The sequence below is a fragment of the Rhinolophus ferrumequinum genome, chromosome 12 (assembly GCF_004115265.2).
Source record: "Rhinolophus ferrumequinum isolate MPI-CBG mRhiFer1 chromosome 12, mRhiFer1_v1.p, whole genome shotgun sequence".
NCBI lineage: Eukaryota > Metazoa > Chordata > Mammalia > Chiroptera > Rhinolophidae > Rhinolophus > Rhinolophus ferrumequinum.
Window position 1 is genome coordinate 74,320,825 of NC_046295.1, and position 25,643 is coordinate 74,346,467.

At 57.7% G+C, this 25,643-nt stretch overlaps 2 protein-coding genes across 2 annotated transcripts; one reads left to right on the top strand and one right to left on the bottom strand.

Moving 5' to 3' along the window:
* Nucleotides 1-2,523: 2,523 nt before the first annotated feature.
* NR5A1 (nuclear receptor subfamily 5 group A member 1) lies at nucleotides 2,524-23,158 on the bottom strand. The gene is made up of 6 exons (XM_033123520.1): nucleotides 23,049-23,158; nucleotides 22,780-22,921; nucleotides 20,165-20,790; nucleotides 13,180-13,299; nucleotides 11,073-11,220; nucleotides 2,524-3,556 (listed from the first exon to the last, which is right to left on the bottom strand). The coding sequence occupies exons 1-6, from the start codon at nucleotides 23,148-23,150 to the stop codon at nucleotides 3,309-3,311; spliced, it is 1,386 nt and encodes a 461-aa protein (XP_032979411.1). The 5' UTR covers nucleotides 23,151-23,158; the 3' UTR covers nucleotides 2,524-3,308.
* A 487-nt stretch (nucleotides 23,159-23,645) lies between these two features.
* LOC117031577 (translation initiation factor IF-2-like) lies at nucleotides 23,646-24,911 on the top strand. The gene is made up of 2 exons (XM_033122055.1): nucleotides 23,646-23,743; nucleotides 23,876-24,911. The coding sequence occupies exons 1-2, from the start codon at nucleotides 23,646-23,648 to the stop codon at nucleotides 24,909-24,911; spliced, it is 1,134 nt and encodes a 377-aa protein (XP_032977946.1).
* Nucleotides 24,912-25,643: the final 732 nt, after the last annotated feature.

The following is a 25,643-nucleotide window of genomic DNA, read 5'->3' on the forward strand; positions in this document are numbered from 1 at the left end:
GGGCCAGGCTGAGGGGCACCCAGGGCTGGGACTCGGAGCACAGAGGCTCACTGTCCTGCTGACCTCAGCCTGGCTGGAATGGTGCTGGGGCCAGAGGATGAGGCACAGCTGAGGAGCGTCAGAGCAGCCTCCCTGGGGGAGGCAGGTAGCCACCCCAGACACGGGTGGTTGGAGGTCGGGCAGAGCTGTGAGCATCAGCCCTAAGACCCAGCAAGGTACAGGCTGCCCCTGCTCCCTCCACGACCTGAGAAGTTGCTTCCCCCCTGGGTCCTGCTTGGGTGGCGTCTGGGACAAAATCTATGGGGGTGAGGGGCTGACCCACCACGCAAGGACAGAACTCTGGGTATTTAGTTCTGGGGATGGGAGGCTGTTGAACCTCCTGAAGCCCGGTCCATCATCTGCAGAATGGGGGTATCAGGCCAAGCTGAATTGGGAGGGGCGCTTAGTGGTCCCCACTGCCTACATTTGCAGTGTCCTCTGCCTTCTTCCCCTCATCTCCAAAGAGCTCCTGCCTCCCCCCCAAACTATTAAGGACTGGTGGGAGGAGGGGCTGAAGGATGGGGACCCAGGACTCCTTTCCAGTCTCCCCTCCACCTGCTCATACCCTTCCTCCCCAAACACACTCTCTTTACTCTCCAACCCAAATAACTTCTCCTAGGTTCCCAAACACCACTGGCTGACACCCCTCCCTCCCTTTGCTCACAATGTTCCCTCTGCCTGGACTCCCAACAGTTGTCTAACTGGTAAACTCCTGGGAATCTTTCAAAAGCCAGTTTGGGTGACTCCTATGAAGACTTCCTGTCCCCCCGGGAGCAGTCAGTCACTCCTCACCTTACCTGGCTCAGTTACATGACGTATCACATTGGATTATGATCTGATTAAGACAGTATCCTCCTACAGAACAGCACATCCCCTAGGGGCAGCAACCAGGGTATCTGCTTCCTTTCTCAAGGTACCAAAAGGGAAAGGGACGCTTTTTCCTTTGCATAAAAGCCACTACCAAGCCATGAGCCTCGGGCTACCTCGGCCTAGAGGGGGCACCTCTTCCTAATTTGCACAAAGGCAGATGGATCAGAAGTGGCCCTGGGCATAAACAAGGTGGGTCAGGGCGATGGCCCTGTCCCTTCTAAGTGTCTGACTTTGGACAGGCTACTTCACCCCTTTGTACTTCAGTTTTCTCATATCATAACTGGGGCTGCGAAGAACAGATGGAACAAGACTGCCAAGGCAGGCGAAATCCTGGGAAAGCATCTGGAGCCCAGGAAACCTGCTCAGATGTCGGCCGTGCTCACTGCTGCCACCATGCGGTGGGGGAGGGGGATGCAAGGGAATCAGCTCGAGGGCTGGGCCAGAGGCCCGTAGCTGGCCACCCCGTGGGCAGAGGACAGGGCCAGTGCTTTCAAGGCAGGTGGACCCAGGTTTGAATCTGTTCCTGCAGATCATTGACTGAGGGGCACTTGCCAAGTGCCTCTCCTGGATTATAACTCCTGCCTCACTGGGCCACTGTAGGAACATGAGATAAGGGATGGCACACAGTAGGTGCTCACTAAACAATTGCTCCCTTCTGTCCAAGATGGCGACTAAGCTGCACTGCCAGAATGGCACTGAGGCTGAGGCCCCAGAAGGCCCAAGCATCTCCAAGGCCCCTGGGTATGGCAGGGTCCCAGGGATGAGGAGGGTCCCCAGTGCCTGGTTTCCCTTACACACCCCATCCTGACTCCCGAGAGTTTTGAACCAAAGATTATCCAAGTGACACCTCCATCTTGATCGGAGCACTGCACCACCCTAGACTACCCAAACCTCTTAGGAGGTCTGCTTTGGCCCCAGAATGTAAATAGCCAAAGGTAGCTGGAAACTAATTGCAAAATTTATTCCAGGGCTGCAGGGGCTGGGAGATTCTTAAGGGCACTTCTCGTTTGGGGCTGTGGGTCTCCGGCCTTGGTGGGGACACACACTTCAGTGGGCAGGGGTGAGGACTGAGACAGGGCAGTGGAAAGCAGGGAAGCAGGGATGCCCAGTCACCTCCAACTGGCCAGGCTCAGCGCAAGCTGCAACGGCAACATGAAAGCAGGACAGGCAGTGGATGTCCAGCCCGGGGACAGAGGACAGCCGAGGCCTCTCCCGAGTGCCTTGCCCTGGAGAGTGTCTTTTAGGACAAAGGGCAGGGAGTTGAGGCCCAACTTCAAGGGCTTGTAGCAAGGGACCCAATGGGATGTGGCCAATGAAGGAGGGGCTTATTGGCAATGTCCCTCATCTGTAGACCCATACACCCTCCCCAAGGTCACCCATATTCCCACCACAGAGACTCTGAGCCCCCCACAAGGCATCCTGCTGTTCATTGAGTGGGGTGGGGGGCAAGCAACAGCTCTTCTCTGGATTGGAATAGGGCTCAGAAATAACGACCCAGCTCCACCAGTGAGGTACGTGGTATGAGGGTGTTTGGGGAGAAACCATGGCCCGTACATGGTGCTCATCCCCAAACCCCAGCCTCAATCCCCAAATTTGTCCCCTACCCCCCACATACACACCTTTCAAGGAGTATCTAGATTAAAAAACAAACAAAACAAATAACCTCTTGACTACAGCCTTGCAGATAAATACCAGCCTGGGCTGGCCAATTGCGAGTTGGGCTAGAACGTTGATTGTGCCAAATTTCTCCTCTGGTGGGAGAGGGATAGAAAGATGATTGTAGCAAAATTCTTTTCAGATAACGTGTCAAAGTTCTCCCCTGCAGAACTCAAATGGGGTAGAGGGCTAAGGAGGAGGTCATTTTGTTCTAACCAGTCTCCCAGTGTCCTCCAGGGCCTAACTGTCCCTGTCCAATTTTGCAAACTCAGTTATCCCTAGTTTATAAAACAGAGGGCTTCCCCCCTGGTCCGTCTGGGGGGTCTCCAGAACCAGATGATGCCCACTCAACTTCTTTCTGCTTCTGTTTCCAGGAGAGGAAGGAGGGATGACCTCTGACCCAAAGGACATTGAGGCCCACCAGGGATTCCCCAACCTATTCCCTGGTGCTCCAGACTCCAGGACAGATAGCTGGGAGCTGGGAGCAGGAGGAGGGAGAGGGGTGGCTAGCAGCCACCTCCTTGGGGCACTCTGAGTGGCAGTGCCAGTGGCTAGGGGGCCACCCCACCTCCGCCAGGCCCTGACCACCCTCACCCACTTCCAAACACAGGGCTTCAGAGAACTCAGGGGCAGAGGCCCACAAGGTGGGGCTCCTGGGTCGGCATAATAAAATAAACCATCTGGAGGGCCGCGGGGTGGCTGCGGCCCCTCCGGCCCAGGTCCCGGTCCCACCCAGCCCAGGCTCAAGTCTGCTTGGCTTGCAGCATCTCGACGAGCAGGTTGTTGCGGGGCATCTCATTGCCCAGGTGCTTGTGGTACAGGTATTCCTTGGCCTGCATGCTCAGTGCCCTCACCTCCACCAGGCACAGCAGCAGCTGCTGGAACTTGTCCCCGCAATGCGGGTAGTGGCACAGGGTGTAATCAAGCAGGGCGGCATTGGCCTTCTCCTGAGCATCCTTCACCAGGCCGTGGTTATTCAGGAACTTCACGTCTGCAAAGGGAGGAGCTCCGTCACCATCACCAACCCGTCACATCATCAACAGTCACTGGCATCACCAACACCAGCATCCCTGTGATCACCAAAGACATGGGCACTGCCACCATCATCCCTCACTAATACTGCATCCCTATGTTGTCCCCAAACATGGCCACTGCTGCCATCATCAACCGAACCTCAATCATTCCTGTCACCACCATTGTCACCATCACCGTCGTCACCATAATTGAACACCGCCATCATCAGCAGTCACCAACACCAACCTCCCTGTGGTTATCACCAACACATTGCCACCATCACCTGTCACCATCATTACTGCCATTGTCATCATCACAGTGGGCACGGGAACACCTCCACCATCACCAAGCCCACCAGGTGTCTCCCTGGGCATGTTATTTAACCTTTCAACTTCCTCATCTGAAAATGGGGGTGACAGTAGTATCTACCTCACAAGATTGTCGGGAGAATTCAGGGACTTGACACATGGACAGTGCTCAGAAGAACAGCGTCTGGTACAACAGCCATAAGTCCCGATACGTCAGTTGTTACCATTCTTACTTCTCTCACCGTGGCCATGATCAACACCATCCCCATCCCCGTGGTCAAAACTATCCTGTTGCCATCATTCCCATGAATGTCACCACCCCGCTGCAACCACCAGAGACTGTGGTCGCAACCACCACAACAACTGTGAGGCGTGTGTACTGGTGGCCCCATTCTAAAGAGCAACAGGCGCTCCTTGGGTCTACCCTCTGATCAACCAAGAGGCTCCAGTACCACAAGGAGATTCTCCCACGGGGCCATAAATACTGCAGCAGTATTTATGATGATGGGGAGGAGCCTGGATGGCCATGTGGTGGCTGCACCCCCCGGGAGTCCTGTGCAGTAGACAGCAATGGAGCAGACATAACACAGAGCGATGGGTGGATCTTTAAAAACATGGGGCTGACTGGAAACAAAGCAAAACAGATAGATTCAGAATGAGGTCTAGAAAACAAAGATCTCTACATAAATTAAAACGTGAGTACACAAAGCAGGCAGGCACATTGAGTAAGAACAGGGACAAACAAAAGATCCAAGTTACACAGGAAGGAAGGGTTGCCTCTGGGAGGCAGTGGAGGCCGGTTGGCTGCACATGAACCAACGATCCTTCGTGCCACGAATGGAAGAGTGTCATCAAGGCACCCCTGGACACCCGAGGTCCAACGAAGAGATAAAAAATAAAATGTCTTGGGGGTGAGATGGATGGGGGTTCAAATCCCAGCCCCACCTTTTAGGAGCAGTGGCCTGTGCCCTGCCCCTCCTGACCTGAAAGGCCTTCTTTTCTAGGAAAGGGGTCATGCCCACTTTGCAGGGTGAGAGCTGGGTGCAGGGTCCTATGCAGGTGTTTGGCTCCCAGGGGCGCCCAGACAGGGTCAGTTTCTTGTCACAAAGTCCTCACCACAACTTACAGACCTCTTTCAGCTCCAGGGCAGCATCTCCAGCTGGTGCCCTGCCTGCAGGCTGAGGGTCAACAGAAATCCACAGAATCGGTCCTTCTTCCCCAAATCGCAGCCTGGCCTTCCCTGGGATGTGGCATCCAGCAGCTCAGAAAATGGCCGTCCACCCGCTTCCGGTCCCCCCCCCACCCCCAGCCCTACTGCTGCGGAGGAGTCGGGAGCCCAGCGTGTGCAGCCCTTGGCCCTTCTAATCCCTCTTAACACCCACTGCGCCAGGAGAGCTTCATGCTCCTGGCAACCCTGATCCCCAGCCGCCCCCAACGCTCGCGCTGAGGCCTGTGTTGTCCAAAGTCGGATTTAAGGAAACCCGAGCTGGGCCTGGGGCGTATGGCAGGATCTGGCCCCGATCCTCCACTCCCACTCCCAGCCCCCTCTCCTTCCTTTAATAAGTGAGCCAGGGTCATTTTCTTCCTCACCTCCTCAGGATTGACATTAGGCCATACGGCACCTTTGTGTCAATTAGAAAGAAGTGCCCCCTTATCCACAGAGAGACAGCTTGGTGAGGGGCACACAAGCTGGTTTGCAGCCCCTTCACATGCCCTGCCTAGGTTCCCTTGTGCAGTGAACAACCTGCCCAACTGTTCATAGCAGCCCTGCTCCTTCGCCTGACCTGCTCCACACTCATTCAAAGGTCAAAAGAAGTCCCCTCTCCAACCTAACTCCATCCCTATCCCAACCTCTTTCCATCCCAATACTGTTCCCTCTACCCCCTACCATCCCTGGGGCTAGGGCAAGTCTCCTGACATTGTTTTCTGACAATTCACAATAGGAGACTGGGTGTCCGGAGAAAGGGAGGACTAGGTCAAAGCCACACAGCAGTAAAGGGGCCCAGAGGAAACAGCTGGGGGGGAGGGGAAGGCTGGCTAGGATGCTGCAGTAGAGGCAGGAGTGGGAGGGGCCTAGAGGCCCGGAGCCTCGGCTTTACCAGGATTTACTGTTCTCAGTAGCACGCACCAGGGATAGTAGAGCAGAGTGCAGGAGATGGGTGCAGAACAGGGACAGCTTTCAGAGATAGCCCCCCTCCTAGCACTTCTATGGGTCCCCAGCTCTCTACAGACTAGAGACCCCCCGCTTTCCCCTTGAGGTAGGCTACAGGGCTGGGGAGGGAAACACACTCACTAATTAAGCCCCAACAACTACAGTATAAGCAGACCCAGTTTCCTGGGCACCAACCAGACACCTTGCTCCCAGCTCAGTTTAATCCCTGCAGACGCCCAGACAAGCAGGAAAGGGCACCCCTCTGGTGCAGAAATGGTGGGGCGTGCCTGGGACACACAATAGATGCCAGAGTCCGGATTCGAGCCCAGGTCTCTCTGATTCCAAAACCCTGTGGGTAAGCAGGGTGGGGTAAAGCTTGGATCTGATAACATTGCAGTTCATCCGATCCAGGAGAGCCATCCAAGGGCTTACCCTGGGGTCCTAGGCTTCCCCAGAGGCTACTCTGGACTGCAGACTCAACTTTGCCTTCACCGTGAAGGACACCATGGTTAAGTTCCGTCCCTTCTCCCAGCCTCCCTGTGCCCCCATCTAAAGGGACTGTGTGAAGACTGTGGAGTAATGGATATGACAGAGCCAACATCCCACCAAACTCCACGCCCTTCTTCCATCAATCACAGAGCAGGGATACACAAACCTGAGATGCCCCCTTAATGTGTCAGGGGTTCAAATCCCAGCTCTACCTCCAGCTGGGTGAACTTGGGCTAGTCTCTTCCCCTCTCAGAGCCTCAGTTTCCTGTGATCTGCAACATGGAGGTAAATTAATCTCTGCCTCCTCACAGGGAACCCAAGAACTGAACCTAATCTGTGTGCCCAGCTCTGGGGCCCTGAGCGACCACAGGTTGGAGATGGGTACCCTCTAGAAAAGTCTGCTCAGCTCCCAGCAATCCTGGAGGTGGGAGGGGGAAGGGGGCTGGGAGATGGCACCCCCGCCTCAGAGAGCAGCCCGCTAGCTCTGCGGAGCTGGGGCCCCCCAGGTTCTCAGAAAAGCCCCCTTTTCACGGTTTAATTGAATATTTGAATAATCCTTTCATTCCAGTGAGGCATAAAGAATGTTGTCCCAATAGCGGTGACTCAGGCAGGCGCCCCCGCGCACAATGGCCCCTCGAGTGGGGCTGCTATTCAGGCCGCCTTTTGTTGGCGAGGAGCAGTGGGTAAATTGCAAACGCTTAAGGGAATGCTGCTGCCGCCGCCTCAATGGAAGTCAGGAAATCGAATGTTAGGTCAATCCATTAAGCTTCGATTAAGTCCTCTGCAGAACAATGCCAGCCGGGCCCATCTTCATAAACACCGTGATTGCCAGGAGAGAGGCACTAATTTTAATTAAACCTCCTTACCTGCCTCCTCGCCTGCCTGAGACGGCTATTTAGACACCAAATGGCACCCTTCTGCGGAGGCAGGCGAGAAGGAGGCGCTGAGTGGGCTGGAGGGCGGTGGCGGGGGGGGGGGGGGGGGGGGGGGAAGAGTGGGGTAGGGTGGGGTGGAGTAGGGAGACAGTCACCACAGGGGTTCAGGCTGCCCAGCCCAAGGAGGTGGTGCCCTGAAGGTGACACCCAGCATGCGAGCTAGAGGTCTGTGGGTAAGTGGTCGTCCCTCCCTGGCCTCAAGTTCCCTTGGGAACCCAGGTCTGGTGGTCATAGAAGGAGCCCCCTCCCACCTTCCAGACTCTGGGCAAATCTTCCTTCTCATCTTGCCCAAATTTGTTCACTTCACCCCTGCCCCAGGTCTAGCCTTTCGCAGGGCTCTGGGCTGCCACCTGCCATCCTTTTCCCATGCTGCAGTTGGAAGCACCTTCTAAAATGCAAATTTGATCATGTTACCCCCCTGCTGAAAATCCTTCCCCAGGGAAGAAGGTTCAAGATGTTAAGCCTGGCATTCAAGTCCTTGCATAGCCTCCTCTGCACCCTCTCCCTGCCCAAAGCCACAGCAGACTTTCAGAATTCTCCTATACCACTGGACAAGCTGTTCCTTCATCTGGAATGTCCTTGCTGCTATTTGCTTTGTTTCACCCAGAACACTCCTACTCATACTGCAAGGCCCAGCTCAGAGGCCCCTCCACCAAGAAGCCTTCCCTGATATCCTAGGTGTAGTTGTTTTCTCTTCTTTGGCCCAACCCTGATCACATTAAACTGCTCAGGGTCCTCTTCTACCTGGAACCTGTCAGCCAATGGCCTCCGTGACTTACCTGGTCTCCTCTCTCAATGCTCTCCCACGAGTTTGGGCAGGCCAGGTCCTGGGGCTTCCTTCTTTCCTCATACCCCAACTTCACTAGAATGTAAGGCCTGCTGGGCTAAGCACTCCTTCACCCACCTAAGCCCCCAAAGGCCAGGCACTGTGCCAGACACACAGTGTACAATAGAGATGGAGACTGACTCATTCATTCATTCTTTCTATTATTAACTTGTTCATTTGCTCATCAACTTAATAATGATGGTTATAATGAAGGCAATACTGACACACGTTCCAAGGGCCAGGCAATGTGCTGAGCACTTTGGGGAGTTCTCTCATTAAATCCTCATAGCAAGTTAAGGATTACTATGATGGTCATTTTACAGATGGGACAATAGAGGCTCAGAGAAGGGAGTGGTTTGCTCAAGGGCAAAAGAGACTCCAGATCGAGAATCCAAGTGGCCCATCCCTAGTCCCCATTCCTAATCACTGCCCCACCCAGCCGGGCACGGGGGCACACCCACGTGCACACACTCTTCCTCCTCCATCCCACCCCTCCAGCCTGCTCCAGCTAAGCACTGTGGGTATCCAGGCTCAGGCCCCAGCTGCCTCCTCTGGAAAACAGGATCAAGCTTAGCATGAAGGGGGGCCGGGCACGCATGAGCACAGCCCCTCGCCTGGACCCAGGGAAGATGGCTGGGTTCAGCTGTGCTGTCCTCTGGACACCCCGTAAGAGGACAAGTCCTACACGGATTACCTGGTAGAGGCCAGCGCTGTGCTGGGCCTGGAAGTCCCCAGTGCTGGGGCTCTGGAAGGAAGAGGGCTGGGGGCCACAGGCTGTGTCTCAGGTCCCAAGTAGTCTGGAAAACCGAAAGATGGTCCCTGTTTTGCAGGGGTTGCCCAAGGATAGATAGAGCCCTGGCCAAGAAGACGGGTAGCTGGTGGCCCACACTCCACCCAGCCCTCCTCTGGATCTCCCTGGCAGCCTCTTGATGGTGGTCGTGTCAAGATGTATCACCTCACAAACCACGCAGACCACACTATATCCCACACTCCAATTCTGTATGTCCCAAGCGCCATCCATTCCTCATATCTCCTTATCTACCCTGTCCCTCCCCAATTACACGCAGATTCTTCACACAATGTGACACATAAAAACCACAAGCTGCACATGTAAACTTCACAGCCTGCACGTGTGAAAACAAAGATACAAACACAAATGTACAAACATACACCTAACTCCTGGGTTCTCCACATCTGCAAGCACAGCCATCCATGGCTTTGGCTAGACCCAGTCCCAGAACCCCAGAGCCCAGCAGCTCTCAGACAAGATTAGGACGCAGAGGAAGGTGGGGACTTCCCCCAGCTGGAGCCAGCTTGGCCTGGGACCCTGAGGCTCCTCTAAAGACCTCAGGCCACGGTTCCTAACTGGCTGCCCCAGATTCAGCACCCCGCCCCCCCACCATGGATGCCCCTACCAACCTCTGTAGCTTTGCAGATAAGCCCTCCAGCTACCAGCCTGTTGAGTCAGAAGACCCTGCCCAAGCACCCAGGCCCATCCATGGCCAGAGTACTGGGCTTCCCACAAAGAACACGTCACTAATTAGCCCCTCCCAGCCCCCTTCTTCCCCTCTGCTTCTGCCTCCCACAACTCTTGGGTAGGCAAACTCTTGCCAGATTGTGGCTATGATGCCACCTGCCACAAAGACAATGTCTCTATCTGCCCTCTCCTCCAGTGATAAGGCATTCGTAGCCCTCTGTTTCAACCTTCCATCCCACCTACACCTCTGCTAAAAGGTTTATTCCCCCAGCAAACTCCCACTCATCCTCCAAGACCCTGCTCAGATGTTCCTCCTCCAGGAAGCCTTCCAGGCAGAGCCCTCGCTCCCTGTCCTGGATTCCCCATCTCTCTGGCCCAGCCATGATGGCGCTGGCCGGAGGCCTCTCCCAGGTTGGGAGCTACCTGAGAGCAAGGAAAACCTCTGTGTTTGTGGCATCGCTGGGCACAGAAGATGGCTTGTTGGGTGAAGGACAGGAGGCCAGCCTGATGAGAGCCCCGAGGGAGGGTAGAGACTGGATTGGCACAGGCTGGTCGGGTTGGGAAGGCAATGGAAGGGAGACGCCAGGGCCTTTGGGAGTAGAGCAAGCTGGGGGCTGGGCTCGCCCTCTGCTCCCTCAGTTTCCTCCTTAGCACTTATTGCAGTCTTCTAGGCTATACGTTTTACTAACCATTCCACTAATTTATGTATTTTACTAATCATTTTATGCACATTGTCTCTCTCCCCAAGAGAAGGTCAGCTCCCTGAAGACAGGGATTTGGGTCTTTTTTGTTCACTCCACATCCCCAGTGCAAGGCAGAGCAAATGTCTGTAGAGTGAATGAATGAATGAATGGGCAAAGGGGTCTGGGTCCCAAAGAGCTCAGACTCAGAATTTGGACCTTCCGTGTAGCAGGAAACTGGGAAAAACAGGGACCCCAGGAAGGGAGCCAGGGAACAGAAGCCCCTGAAACCACCTGTGCATTATCCGGAGGTGGCACGGCCACTTTTCTCAAGCTTTCAGCCGGCAATTCACCAGATTCTAGGAAGGGGGCCTCGTCCTATAACGCGCAAGTTTGTGACATTATCTTGGCCCTCTGGACTTTGAAACAGAAACTGAGGCCCAGAAAGCTAGCAACCCCCATTTTAAGCACCAGGTCCCCTCATGCCCTTGTTCACTAAGGGAGAGGTCCTCGCCCCACCAAGGCCCCAGGGCACAGCCCCATCTTGGGGTCTCAATGCCAGCCCAGCCATCTGCATACCCCCTTGGCACCACCCGGCTGGGCCAGGCCTCACTCAGCCCACTCACCGAGGCTGAAGAGGATGAGGAACTTGAGGCAGACGAACTCCTGGCGGTCCAGCTGCAGCGCGTGAAGCTGTAGCACCAGCTCCTGTGCCCGCAGTACCAGGCCATGCAGCAGGGAGCCGGCCTGGGCAGCCACCGTGCTCAGCTCCACCTGGGTGGGCAGACCACAGGGGTCAGGGTGGCAGAGCATGGGGCAGGATGGGGCAGGAGCTCTGATCAGGGACTGGGAGAGTGTGTATGGAAAGTGCCAATCGGAGGATGGGGGTCCGTGTGCCCAGCCATAGAGCTGAGCCAGGTGGGGGCAGCATCTCCTCAGGCCCCAGTCCTCCTCACACTGCCCGCCCTCAGCTGAGGGCCCCCCGTGGCAGCAGAGCCGACACCGGGCAGGTGGGTGCAGAAGGAGAGCTGAAGGGTCCTTCACACACAAAGAGCTGCTTTTGTGTTTTGTGTGGCGTCTGCAGCAAATACCATGTCTGCTGGGCGTGGAGGCAGGAGCGGGGCAGGTCTGCCTGGATCCATGTGGATATGACCACAAGACTGCCTGGGGCTCCACACATGGACACAGGCTGAGGACGTGGCCCACTTCAGCTCGCATTCACACACACACACGGACACACTCATAGGGTCGTCCAGCCACTTCATGACGTGAACACACACACACACCCCTTGCATGGTCACATCACAGGGCAACACAGGCACACACGCCCACGTGTGTGTTCCCACTGACTTGGTGACAGTGAGGTCTTGACACCCACACATTTATGTGCACAATAAAATACAGGCAAACACACACATACACTCACACACACACTCACACACACATTCCCACGGCCTCAGACTTTCATTTGCATGCTGGCACAGGCCAGCACACACACATTCATACCTCAGACTCTTCATTTGAATTCACAAGTGGCCTCAGTGTCACACCCTTGGGACCAGCATTCCCCTGGCCATGGATGGCCCAAGACACCCAGGGTGAGGCTTGAGGATGAGGACAGAAAGACAGAGGGCCCGGGATGGAGGTGGGGGCTGGAGGGCAGGGCCTCAGTCTCCCACCCCCACCCGAGCACCTGTGAAGCCCACGCTGCCTTCTACGTCTGCCCTGGGCGTGATGTTCCTCCCCATAAGGCTAGACCCGGTCTTCAGTCTCCCTTCTACTTCCCTCCATTTCCCCTGCACCTGCTCTCACCAGCTGGGGGTTCTCCCGCTTGAATGGAGCCCCCAGGGGCCCAGCATTCTGAGTGGTGGCTGCCTCACTTCCTCCTCACCTGCCATCCTGCCCCTCAGGTGCCTCCTCAAACCTGGCCACGCCCTTCCCCACTGGAAGCTCCTCCCCTCTTGCCCCCCCCCCTTACTCCCTGCTCCATTTCAGGAGTGTCTGTGCCCAGAGACCCCATCCTAGTGCTTCTAATTCCCTGCTCCAGGGGGGAGCCCAAATTCTGACTCTGAGCTCTTTGGGGCCCAGACCCCTCTGCCCATTCATTTATTCATTCCCTCGTTCAGGATTTAGGGCCTGCAAGGTCTTACCCAACCCAGCCCCTAGCAATCCCTCCAGCTTTATCTCTTAGCTTGTCTCACCCCCCACTCGGCCTCCCCAAACCCACAGTCCAGCACACCAGTGGCTCCTGGTGGCTCAGGAGTTCTAAACGTGCCTTCCTGAGCCTTGGCCCATGCTTTCCCTCTGCCTATGGTGGAGGTGGGGACGGCACGCCAGCACCTTTCACTACCTGACCACCCCCTAGTTATTCTCTCAAGATCCAGTGCCACTCCAAGAGCCTCCCCTGACCAGGCCAGGCCTCGCTCAGCCATGGAGCTGAGCTGGGTGGGGGCAGCATCTCCTCAGGCCCCAGGAACCCTGTCAGCCCTAATACCCAGGGCCCAGGCTCCCAGCCCTCGTGGGCACATGGACCCCCAGCCTCCGATTGGTGCTTCCATGCATGCTCTCCCCGGTGCCCTGATTAGAGCTACTGTCCCACCGCATGAACTTGGGGAAAAGGGCTGATATTCGGGGTGCTCAGGGCCAGCCCTGGAGAGGCCTGGGACTTCTCCTGGGCTCAGAATTCTGGAAGTGCACAGTGGGGGCAGGGCAGGGCACGTCAGGTCTGTTCACCTCCTGCCCAGTGACCAGCAGGATGCTGCCCTCCTTGCCATGTTGGATTTGGCGGTAGATGTGGTCAAACACCAGGAGCTCACTCCAGCAGTTCTGCAGCAGTGTCATCTGGTCGGCCACCTGCAAGGAAGAGGCACACCAGGTCCAGCGGGGTCCAGCCAGGGACCTTCCTCTCACTTCTCCTCCCACTCTCAGTTCAGAGGCTCAGTTGAGTATGTGACCTGGGAAAGCTGCTGAACCTCTCTGTGCCCAGTTTGCCCATCTGTCTAGTTCATCAAAGGGGTCTAACAACATAAGAAGAGGGTCCAGCAGAGTTTCTCAGGACTCGGATGGGCCTGGCTTCAGGCCCCAGCTGTGCCTTTTACAAGCTGTATGACCTTAAGCAAGTTCTGTAACCTTTCTAGGCCTCGGTTTTCTCATCTGTAAAGTGGGCAGAGTATTAAAAGGTGGCTTAGCACACAAGCACTCGTGCATAATGTCTACGGAAGTGCCTGTGAAGGACTCCTTCAAATGTAGGGAAGAGCATTGTTAATTCCATGTGCCTATTTGTCCTGTGGTCACATCTCTAGCAGCCTCGATCACTCAAAAAAAACAAGCCACGAGGAGGAAACAGGGCTTTCCCTGCGCCTCATGCAGAGCTCTCAGGCTCAGGACAAGAAAAGAGGCCTGAGGTCAAGCCCAGGGAGTGAGCAGGTGGTCTGGCATCTAAAGCAGCCACAGAAAAGTGACAGCAGGCAGATCTGAACACCTGGGCTGCGGTCGGGGCCCGCAGTGCACAGTGGGGACCGCCCTCAGGGGGCTCCACTCTGAGGACCGATGTGCCCCAGCACGGCGAGAGTGGGCACAGCAGTGGTGGGTGGGACTCAGAACCGTGGGGTGCCAGAGCCAGAAGGCCCTGAGGGATGCCCGGACCTAAACCCTTATTTTCCAGATGAAGAATCTGCCACCTGGAGAGGTGAGGGACCCTCATGGGGTCACAGACAGCCAGGCCAGGGCCAGGACTGGCATTCTCAGTCCACAGCTCCCACAGTGACAAATACTAACCCTCCTGGCACTGCAGGTCATCCTAGGAAGACACAGTACAGATCCAGTCCCTCTCAGCCTCTGCAGCTTCTCGGCCAGCCACCACCTACCCAGCAGATACCTCCTGGTCACATGACCTGGGCACCTTCCTGGTCCTGCCCTGAAGTAAATGCGAACCACGATAGCTAACACTCATTGCACTGCAGCTCCACAACCCTATGAGGTTGGTATAGTGGTTATCCCCAGTCTATGGAGAGAAAATACTGAGCCCAGAGATGTCAAGTAACTTGCCCAGGATCACACAGCTCTGTCTTGCTCACATGCATGATCTTAGCCACTAGGTGGGATAAGACCCACTCTTGCCACCCAGGAGTTCGTGGCGTACCCTTTACCTCCCCCATGAAACCCTCACCAATCCTTTCTCCTTCCTTGGTGCTCTCCCCATCCGCTGGACATGGCACCTGCAACATCTGATGGCACGTATTCATGCCTCTGCCTTCCCCAATACCTGTGGGGTCTGGGAAGGCAGGACTGGTCCCCCATAGGAGGGGTCAGTGAGCAGCTGGTGAACAAATATATGCTCCCCAAGACATGCACAGAGAGCACAGAGGAACCACCCCCAACCCGGAGGTCGGAGGGGTCCAAGCAGCCCTTGGCCTGAGCGCAACTGTCCCAGGCCTAACAAAGAGCTCTCTTCTGGGGGGTAGAAACCCCCTCGTCCCCTCTGCTCCCCTCCTCTCCTGGGGACAGCCCTGGGACCTGTCCTCCGGCAGACAAAGGGAGAGAAGAAATGGACAAAGAGCAAGCGAGTAGGTGGACACCGTCAGGCTTCCTGCAGGCCTCTCCTGCCCACCCCGGCCGCGGCCCACATGCTGAGACAGGAGAAAGGGTCAGTCTGCATGCTGCTCTGAGTCCCCCACCTCCCACCCTCCTCCTCACCTCATCTCGGCGTCAAGAACCCACACCTCTCCTTCCTCTCTGGCAGAAGGTTCTCCTACAGCCCCATTACAGTCAGAACAGAAACCCTGCCAGGGTGACCCGAGGCTCAGCCAGCCTGTACTTGAGGGGCCAGGAGAGACTGAGAACCAGAGCTGGGGATTCACAAAGACATCGCTCCTTGTCTCACCTTATCTCTCCCCCAGAAGTACCCACACCCCACAGAGCAAGCAGGAGGCACCGCACCAGTTTCCAAAGGAGGTGAGGCTCGGTGAGCCTATGACCAGGGCCCGGTCCCTGTACAGCCAGGACTCCACAACCCTGCCCTAGCGACACTCTGCCCATATTCCCGATAAGGAAACAGAGGCTCACCCCAGGTAACACACAGGGAGCTAGGCTCTGCCCAAATGCCCCCAACTGGGCCGGTCTTGGTGAGGGGCGGTGGGAATGCTGGGTGGGGACCTGCCCTGGGTGTCAAATGGCCCACCTTCGATGACCCAGATGAAGGCAAAGCGGGAGGAAGGACATGCAGGGCTCGGCTCTGCCCCCCACCCATGGGGGCCTCGGGAGCAGATGCACTTGTGCCCAGATTGAAGGAACAGGGGGTGGGGAGGTGGAAGAGGGAAAGATAAGGGGGAGAATTAGGAGATAAGCAGGCTGAGCCTTAGGGAGAAAGCAGAAGGGGTCACCGTGACCCGGCTGGCCAAGCCCTGGGAGCAGACTCTGTACCCAGACCTCAGGCACCAGAAGTGGGGGCAGCCCTGCCTAGCGGGGCTGATAGGGGCAGAGAGATGCAATATGGTGGCTGAGCTTTGGTGCCCCGTGCCCTTTGTTTTATTTCCAGCCCAGTCACACATCCTTCTCTGTCCTTATTTCCTGTTCTGAGAGTGGGAAAAATAAATCCTCCCTCATTCGGTTAAAGAAAATGTGTGGACACGGGGATGTCTGTTGTAAGGGCTCCGTGGGCCACGGTTGGCTCACCTGGGGACGTGTCCCGGCCTGCGTTCCCACACAGCCCAGCCAAGCAATCATTCCTGCCAGACTTTTCACTCGCTCTTCCACTAGATGGACAGATGGACACATAAAGACACCCAACTCCAAAACACTCCCCAAACAGATGAGCACATGTGTACAAACACACACACACACTTCTCTTTCTATTTAAAAGAAAACCAGAGGGCCGTAGCTGCCAGCTCCTCTCCACAGGAAAGCAGGTGGCTAAGAGGCACACTTAACCAAAGAGGATTGGTTTTCACCTTCCTTAAGTTTCTCCCTATGCAAAATGTTCCCCCTCCGGCCCCAGGCCTCCCTGCTGTCCTGGGAACAAGGACGTTTGTAGTCCAGGCCCTGGGGTCCCTTGTCGCCTGGCCCTTCTGCCTGGCCCACCAGCCACCCACCCCTCCTGCTGTCTGCCACAAATCTTCCAGGAGCCTTGACACTTTGCAGCCTGCCTCAGAGACGGGGTATTTATGGGTGCAGAGCTGACCTCCCTCCCAGCAGGCCCCCCTCTGGAGCCCCCTGGGGTCTGATCAGTCTGGCGGCCGAAGGCCAGCAGGCTCTGTAATTCTCCAGTGGCTGACATGCCACGGGCTGGCCACGGAGTTCTCCTGGCCGAGTCGTCAGCAGGCCCGTCGTTTTTCAGCCTAGGACTGACAGAGTTACTGCCGCTTAAATGAAACCATATATCTGAGCAGTTAAATCTGTTGCCAATCGAGGGCCTCGGAGCGGGACGTCGAGGGCGAACTGAAGTCACGATGGGTCATTAGGCACTCCTGGCCCTTGCCTCCCACTCCGTAATTCCTAGCGTGCATCCTCCCAACCTGTCCTTCACGGGAACTGTCCACACAGGCTGACTGGCTGGGCCTGCACACTGCCCCGCACTGAGCAGCAGGTACAGGTGGGTTTCCACTACCTGGCAGGTATGAAGTTGTTTTATAAACCCAGGCCAAGTGGGCCCCATCTTCTCCCAGAACTCTAGGTGCTCAGAGGCGCACGGCCACAATGTATCTGTTTTTCATGCTTCCCAGCCAGGCCTCTATACTACCTGCAAGTACAGGTTAAATCGTTTCACAACCGAGAAGACAGGAAGGGGGATGCAGCTGCTGCTCCCACTTACTGAATGCTTCCTGTGTGCCGCACCCCATGCTAAATTCTTCACCTGTCCTGGCTCACTAAACCCTTACAACAACCCTACGAGGAGGATATTATTTCAACTCCCCCCATTTTATAGATGAGGAAACTGAGGCCCAGAGGAGTCAAGTGACTTGCCCCAAGTCACACACCTGGTAAGTGGCAGAACTGGAACTTGAACACAGGCCTCCCTGATTCTGGTCTTTGCTGTTAACTCTGCGCCATTGTCAGATGTAACATGCTATGATGCGTGAGATGGAAAAATAGAGGCAGAGGGACATCCAAGTTGGGAAACAGGATGGAGGAGGAGAATCCCCAACGGGCATCCAGAGCTCCAACATCTGGGCCCCCAGCATCCCTGACAGCTCCGCAAAGACCCCAGGCCTTCCCCTGGGCGTCAAGACATCAGCATCAGAGGGCTGAGTGGGCCTCTGGGAGGAGGATGTGGCCCTCAGCCAGCCCTGGTAGGCTGTCCATCACCCACTGCCAAAGGACCCACTTCTAGTCCGAGCTCTGCTTCTGAACCAGCCAACCTGCCCAGCCCTGCCTCATAGGGCCACCTGGAACTCCCTGACACGTGCTGCCTTTCCACATTCTGGGCCTTAGCCTGTGCTGTTTCCACTTCCTGGAATGCCTTAATCTTCTCAGGCTGCCTTCTGGAAAGGCACAGATCAAAGGAAGCTTCCCTAACTTTCTTAGGGCCACTTGCTGTCCTGCTGGGCTCCCTCAGCGCCTTTCCATTGCTCTCAGAGCCCTGGGCACCCTGCAATGGCATTGTCTATGTACATGTCTGTCTACTCCTCTAGCCTGGCAGACTCCTGGGTTCAATTCATTTCAGCGTCCCCAGTGCCCAGCCCAACGGCTGCCCCACTCTCAAAGCCAGGGAGCCCCCTTTGCTGTCTGCTAAGATGCTGTCTGCATCCTGTCCGGAGGTGAGGGGATGATGAACGGTCAGCCAAAAGGGAGAAGAACAGGGTCCTTCAGCACTCCTCCCCGGCTTCTGCCTCCCCACTTCTGGCTTTGCAAACAGACACCAGTCCAGGACTCAGTGGACAGTGGGAAAGAAGTTCCATATGGCTGATGAGAGCCCTCTAAGGACTGGGCTGGTACTTATCTGCAAGGCTCCTTTACAGGGGGTGGTGACCACGGTTCATATTCCTGGGCTCAATTCAGAGACTCTGGGGAGGGGAAGCAGGAAGGTTTGGACCACAGAGAAGCCAGAGGCAGGAAAAAACACTCAGCAAAGCTGGGACAAAAGCCCTTCCCATCCTGCGTGAAAAACCCCGAGAGACTAGGAAGGCAGCCAGAGGAAGTGCCCTGCCCCTGGATCCAGGGCTCTGGAAGGCTGGGAATACTCTGTTCCTCCTCCCCTGCACAGGGGGCTCATGGGAAATCTGGAGGGGAAGCTGGCAGCCAACCCAAGGGTCCTCATCCCCTACCAGGGCCTCCAGCCATGACTGGAACAATCCATCTGGGATTGTTCAAGGCTCTGCCTTTTGTCCTACCCGTGAAGTTGGCCCACAGAAGGGACAGGGGTGAGAAAACCCACCCCATGACACCTTGCATATCCCTAGGCCTCAGCCAAGACAGGCCCTCCACAGGAGAAGCAGGAGCCATCACCACCAATTCTTGACTCCCAGAGTAACCCAGGCCCCCAGCCCATGATGCCCACCCCCACCTTAGTCCCCTGTATGCCCAGCCCAGCAGGCAGTGCCCCCGGCCCATCCGGCCACCTGCCCCTGGAGGAAGCCCAGGCCCAAGTGACGTCAGCACTGACAATGCTGCTCAAGGCTGCAGTGGCCCCAGCAGGGAGGGCAACAGGTCCCGCTGTTTACACCCAGCCCCGGAACAGCCAGCAGGGCCGGCTTGGGAAAGGCAGACACTGATTGGCCTGAGCTAAAGAGGGCCTGTGCCCAGGCCAGAGAGGATGGGCCTGGCCGGGCTTGGGGGGCCTCTGAGGTTCATAGGCAGCCAGGGCACTACAGGGGCAGCTGCCAGGCCTTGGGCCCTTCAAACCACTAGACGGGATGACTGGGAAATGCTTTCCTGTCTGGCCTCATTTTCTCCTCATGCTTTCCTGCTTACTTTAGCCATAGGTTCCTCAACCCAGGAGGATGGAAGATCTTGCAGTAGAGAGTCAGCCTCATCTGGAAGATCAGTGGCCAGCCCTGCCATCCCCTCTCTTCCCTCCCTCTCAACTCCCCCCGCACACACACACAGACACACACACTTACACATGCGACAATCATCACGCACGAGAGAGGCAGGGACAGTAAAATCCGTCACTTTAGCTGGGAAGGAGAAGGCCCATAATCATCCCAAACTCTGAGACACTAAGACTTCCATCTATGACACGTGAGGCTGACGAGGACCAGTAGCTTCTCCAAATGGGAGAACAGGGTGGGTGGGACGCTCCCCCTGACATTGGGCTGGGGCAGCCAGAGACAGTCTCCCAAGGACTCAGCTAGTCTTTGGGGAGCCCGGGATCTCAGAGGAAGACGGAGATAAGTGCCTATAGAGACACAGACTAGGAGAGAAACGGACAGAGGCTGAAAGGGCTGGAGAAACACAGAGAAGCAGAGAGACGGCACACCAGGGAGAGAGAGAGTGAGACAACAGAAAGAAACAGAGGCAGAGACAGAAGAAGCAGAGGCTGTGAGAGATAGAGACTCAAGAAACAGAGAAGGAGAGAAAGAAAAGGGGGGAGTGAGGAATGGGGGGGAAAGTAAGGATGGCTGTGACGGATCAGAAACACGACTCAGCACCTCCCTGTCCCCAGACACTGCCTGAAGTCTGGGCAGGACATCCCTGTCCAAGGCGTGACTGACCCTGAGGCTTGGGCAGCCAAGAGGACAACCCAGATACAGCTGCCAGCCAGGTAGGAGGAGGTACTCACCTCCAGCTCCTTGAAGACCATGCACCTGCGTGCCCAGTCCACGATGGAAATGAAGGTCTGGTCAGCCATCCTGCACAGGAGGCTGAAGGCCGCAGGCTGGTCCGGGCGGCCTTTGGCCGGTTCTTGCAGGCAGCCCACGATGCGCGCCCGTACCTGGTCCTCGTCCGGCTCCAGCTGCAGCAGCTGCAGGATGAGCTCGGGAACGCCAGGCCCTCCAGAGAAGGGCTCTGGGTAGCCGTAGGGTGGCCCAGGCTGCGGTGGGCTGGCGTAGGGCTCTGGGTACTCAGACTTGATGGCACGGCCGGGGAAGGCAGGATAGAGGTAGCCGGCCAGGGGCCCGTGGGTGCCAGGCACAGCCATGGGCAGTGCTGGGGCCCCAAAGTCGCCTAGTGGCCCAGAAGGTGGACCAGAAGCCAGGCCCTTGGGCTCTGGCGCATGCAGGCCAGGGGGCAGCATGTAGTCCGGTGGGGGAGGGGGTGGTGGGGGTACCCCCACGGGGGAGCCTGTCTCTAGCTTGAAGCCATTGGCTCGAATCTGTGCCTTCTTCTGCTGCTTCAGGGCCCGGTCCCGCTTGTACATGGGCCCAAACTTGTTCCGGCCGCCCCGCATGCGGTCAGCACGCACAGCTGTGGACAGAGGCAAGGGTCAGGCTCACCCCCTCCAAACCACCCTCTGTACTGCCCCACGCACAGATCTTTCCCAAACAGATCTAACTGTGATACGCGTTCGTGGCTCCTAAGTCAATACGCTTTCATGGCTCCCTCTGCGTTAGGTGAAGTCAGTCTCCTTAGCCGGGCGCCCAAGGCCTTGTCTCCCTCATGAGACCCTGTGTTCTTTCCACTCCACCTTCCTCATCTCTCTGCTCCTCTTCGTCTTTACCCTGCCTTTGATATTCCTTCTGCCTCCAACCCTTTCCTTCTCTTCTGCCTGCTGAACACGCAGCCCTCAGATCACCACTTCCATGAAGTATTCTTGGATTCACCCAGGCAGAATCCACTGTCCTTGCTCGAGATGTCCTGCCTCTTGCCCACTCTCACCCCGCTGAACGGTACCATGCCATGTGACCCAGGCTGAGAGCTTCTGGGGGCTCACCAATAGGTTCAGGTTGGGCACAGGGCATGGCAGGGAGATGGAGGTAGGAAGTGGGCCCCAAACAGCCTTGTTCACACCTGGGTCCCAATATCTAGCTGTTTACTGACTGTCAAAACCCTGTTGCAAAATGACTCAAATTTGCCTTCAAATTTGAACCTGAGTTTAGAGTTAGCTCAGGCTCTGTGCTGGGGGAAGGAACCCCTTGCTGACCAGATGTCTCTCTGCCTGGCCACGAATATGTCACCAATTAGACCCAAATGTTGCATCTCTGCAGCTGCAGTGTGGCCCCAGCCCCTATTCAGACAGTACCCTATCCTGAGCTCCAGGAGAAGGAAGAGTAAGAGGAAGAGGGCAACACTCAGCAAGGGACGTGTCTTGGGGCGCCTGCCCGGCCAAGCTTCCTGCCACAGGGGTGGGTTGCCCTCCTCAGAAAGCTCAGGCCCCACTAGGGGCTTATGCTGCTCACAATAACCATCTCTCCTGGCCCCTGGGGACCTGGATCTGGGGACATGGGCTCTGGAGACAGGCCAGGAGACCTCCATCCAGGAGTCCTTCCTCTGTGGCAGAACTTGTGGTCTGCAGCTCTCCTTCTATGTTGTTTAAAAACTTTAGCCATCAGCTGCCTGCTCAGTGCAAAGCCCAGCTGGGGCCCCCAGGGTGGAAGCCTATGACTGTCCACCCTCAAAGAGCTTGAGTCTTTCCTCCCTCTGGACTGAGGGCTGAGGGTAGGGAGGCAAGAATGGGCCTGAGTCCTGTGGGGGAGATTGTTCCCCAGGCCCAAGCCCTCAGGGTCTGGCTAAAAACAGGGTGGGAATTCTTGCCTACTGAGTGAATCCTCTGGATGGATGAACACATGAACAGATGGGTAGGCTGGATGAGTGAGGGCTGCGCAGTGATGGTGGATAGATAACATCGTAAAGAATCTTGATAATAATAAAGCTAACCCGTTGAGCATTTACTGTTTGCCAGGTATGATATTAGGAGCTTTTCATACAATTCTCTCACTAACTCAATGAGGAAGGCACTGCGACGAAGCCCATTTTTCAGATGGGGAATCTGCAGCTCAGAGCTTAAGGAACTTGCTTAATGTCGCCCAGCCGGTAAGTGGTGGCACTGGAACTTGAACTCCAGTAAAGGTATTGAGCAGCCAAGAGGACTTGCTCTGGCTGGTGCTAGATGTCAGTGGGGGTGTTGCAGAACTTTTCACAGAGGGAAGAGCTCTGCAGGGCTCTGCCCAGTGCAGCCCACCCCGCCCAAGGGCTGGGGAGAGGCTCATCTTTCTGGGGTCCACTTTCACATACTTCTCAGCTCAACCCAGGCTGGGCCTGCACACATCCCTCACCTGGGCCGGACCGAGGCCAGTTTTTACCCCTGTCCGGCAGAGATCCGCTGGACTGTCACGTGAGGGGCCAACCACCGGGCCCCAGAAAGCGGCGCCCTCCCTTCTCTCCTGTCTCACTCCACCCCCTACACTCGCTCTGTCGGAGGTCAGGGGTCGGAGGTCCGCAGCGCGGCGCGCGCACCTTCCAGGCGCATCCCCACCGTCAGGCACTTCTGGAAGCGGCAGAAGGGACAGCGCTTGCGCTGCGTCTTGTCGATCTTGCAGCTCTGGCTCTCGGTGCACGTGTAGTGCTTGTTGTTCTGCACCGTGCGCTTGAAGAAGCCCTAGGGAGAGGGGAGTCAGCGTGGTGGGGGGCGACCCTTCTCTACCTCCTGGCAGGGCTTTGCCCCGCATTCCCCTGCGCTCGCCTCCCCGCCCCGCGCTTTTCTTGCCGGCCGGCGGCCCGCTCACCTTGCAGCTCTCGCATGTGAGCAGCCCGTAGTGGTAGCCCGACACTTTGTCCCCACACACGGGACACAGCTCGTCCAGGTCCTCGTCGTACGAATAGTCCATGCCCGCGGCGTCCGTCTGCGGAGGGAGGAAGGAGTCAGGTCAACGCAGGTGGGACGGCGACTGGCAGCGCCGCAGACCTGAGTCCCGGGGGTGCTGCAGCACCGCGGCCGCGCGCTCACGGCGCCCTCCTCCTGCCCGGCCTGTGGCCCCTGGGACAACGCCCTGGGCTAAGCCGCCCGAGGCAGGCCACCCATTAGAGCGCCCTGCGCGCCCCGCGCCGGCCTCTCCTTCCCGGTCCCCGTGGCTGCCTCGCGCTCCCCTCCCCAACTGGGGGCTCCTCCCTCGCTGCCCCCGCCGAGCCCCAGCGCGGACCCTCGCATTCGATGTGTTTCCATCCAGATTCGTTCATCAGAGAACAAAACCCCGATTCTGAGAAAATGAGATGGGCTCGGCAGCGCGGGAGATGCCAATGAACCCGGACGCAGTGGGGCCCGAGTGTTTTGGGATCTGACAGGGACGAGGGACACAGGCACACAGTTTGGGAGAGACAGAGAGATGGGCCGAGACGAGAGCGAGAGACACGGACCCGCGCTGCTTAACGGAGAGAGGACCCCCAGGATGACAGACACGAAAATCCTAGTGACAGAGACCCAGTGATGCCGAGTCAGAGAAAACCTGGAGAGACGAGAAAGACGTAGAGGCAGAGACAACGAAACAGAGAAAGAGAGAGCAGAGACACTGAGAGACAGAGGCTAAACGAGAAAACCTGGGAGAGACGGACGCAGAACCAGAGACATAGTGACAGATGAGACACGCCGAGAGCCAAGAGAAACCTGGAGAGACGGAGGAGCCCAGCCAGGTGGTCGGGACCTGAAGCCGCACGGAAAACGGCCGATCGGAGCCCGAGCTCCGAGGCGGGGCCCCGCGAAGTCAGACCCAGACGGGAACTCGAGCCGAGAGGGATGGAAAACGACGGCGCCCGGGACAGAGGGCCCAAAGGCCGGGAGAGACAAAGCCCGAGGCAGCGACGGCGACGGGAGGCGCAGCCCGTGCCACCGAGCCCGAGACGTCGGGCGGAGAGACGAAGAGAGGGCGCAGAAGAGACAGCGGGCGCCGGGCGGGGAGCCGCAGGCCCGGCGCCAGGCGCAGAGACCTCGGGCGGAGACCCCGCGGGCTCCCGGAGGCCGAGCCCAAGGCGGTGGAACGACCTCGGGCAGAGAGTCGAAGTCCCACGGAGGGAAGCGCGCAGAGCCCGGACCGGGAAGCAAGAAGGGGCGCGACGGCGGCCGCGGCCCGCGCGGCGCCCACCTGGCTGCTCCTGCGAGCAGCAGCGCCCGCGTCCCGCCCGCGCCGAGTCCCGCACCTCCCGGCCGCGCCGCCGCCGCCGCCGGCGATGAGCCGCACCCGGGCGCAGCGCCGCCCGCCCGCGATGACAGCCGCTCGGGCCGGGGGCGGGGAGGCGGGGGCGCGGGGCCTCGGCGCTCCCCCCACAGGCGCCTCCCCGCCCCCGCCGCCTCCAGGGCTGCTCCACCGCGCACCTGGGACCCGGGCCCCTCCGCCGCTAGTGCGCGCCGAGCGAACCAGCCGCCCCGGGCCCAAAGCCGGCCCCTCTATATCGGCGCGTGCTGTATCCGGGGGCGGAGGCCAGGCCGGCGTCCTCCCCACCCCAGGCTTGGCCCGCGCCCTCCCCCGCCACCTAGCCGGGCTCGCGCCTTTACCCTAACCCTCTGGGCGCACCCCCCACCCCAAGCCCCAACCCGCCCCCACCGCGGAGCCCCAGCGGCTCCGCATCAGGCAGGTGCTGGGCGCCTGGGAGCCTAGGGCCACCGGCCGGTGGTGGGAGGAAGAGAGCCCGTTTGCCAATTCAGCTTAGTGGGGGCGAGGGCCACACTAGGGGCGCTAGTCGTTTTGCAGCGTGGAGGTGGGTAAGGCCGAACGTTGGGGGCCGTGGCCAAGGCACCAGTTCAAGTCTCACTGGAAGCTTAAGCACACCTCCCGCCTCTCCGGTCCTCAGTTTGCTCATCTGTGAAGTGGGACTGATGATTGGCCTTCCTTGAGGATGGTCGTTCGGATGAACCGCAGTGGTGATGACAAAGCACGTGCGTGTACTGCGAGGCGATCAGTAGTGTCCATCCATGAGACCTGGGCAAACCCTTTCTCCTCGGTGGGCCTCGGTTTGCTCGGCTGGAAATGGGGATCGTGGTCATCCCACCCTGCGAGTTTTCCGAGGTTTGGTGAGGACCCGAAGCCAACGAGGGTGCGGGAGCTGGGAGTCGAGAGCCCGGGGCAGGAGAAACCCCTCCCCGCTCTGGTTCTGCGCTCCAACGGGTCTGGGGGCAGGGGAAAGGAGAGGCTGGCAGCCCTGGGCACAAGCGGTTCCCTGGGCGGGGACGGGCTGAGCTCTCGCTCTGCCGGGTCACTGTCGTGTTTTTTTTTTTCAGATGAAGCTGAGACGCAGGAGAAGAGGGCCGTCTGGCATCCTGCGGCTCCCCACCCCCTTCGGGCACCTAGGGTATAGTAGATTGTTGAGAGCAGCGAGACTAAGATGGGAAA

Excerpts from the sequence above, each read along its gene's own strand:
- NR5A1 (XM_033123520.1), bottom strand. The coding sequence starts at position 23,150 with ATGGACTATTCGTACGACGAGGACCTGGACGAGCTGTGTCCCGTGTGT. Across the intron at positions 20,791-22,779 it reads GGTGGGGATGCGCCTGGAAG|CTGTGCGTGCTGACCGCATG; the intron begins GTGCGCGCGCCG and ends CTCTGTCCACAG. Across the intron at positions 3,557-11,072 it reads CCTCATCCTCTTCAGCCTCG|ACGTGAAGTTCCTGAATAAC; the intron begins GTGAGTGGGCTG and ends CTCCCTTTGCAG.
- LOC117031577 (XM_033122055.1), top strand. The coding sequence starts at position 23,646 with ATGGGCCGAGACGAGAGCGAGAGACACGGACCCGCGCTGCTTAACGGA. Across the intron at positions 23,744-23,875 it reads ATCCTAGTGACAGAGACCCA|AACCAGAGACATAGTGACAG; the intron begins GTGATGCCGAGT and ends AGACGGACGCAG.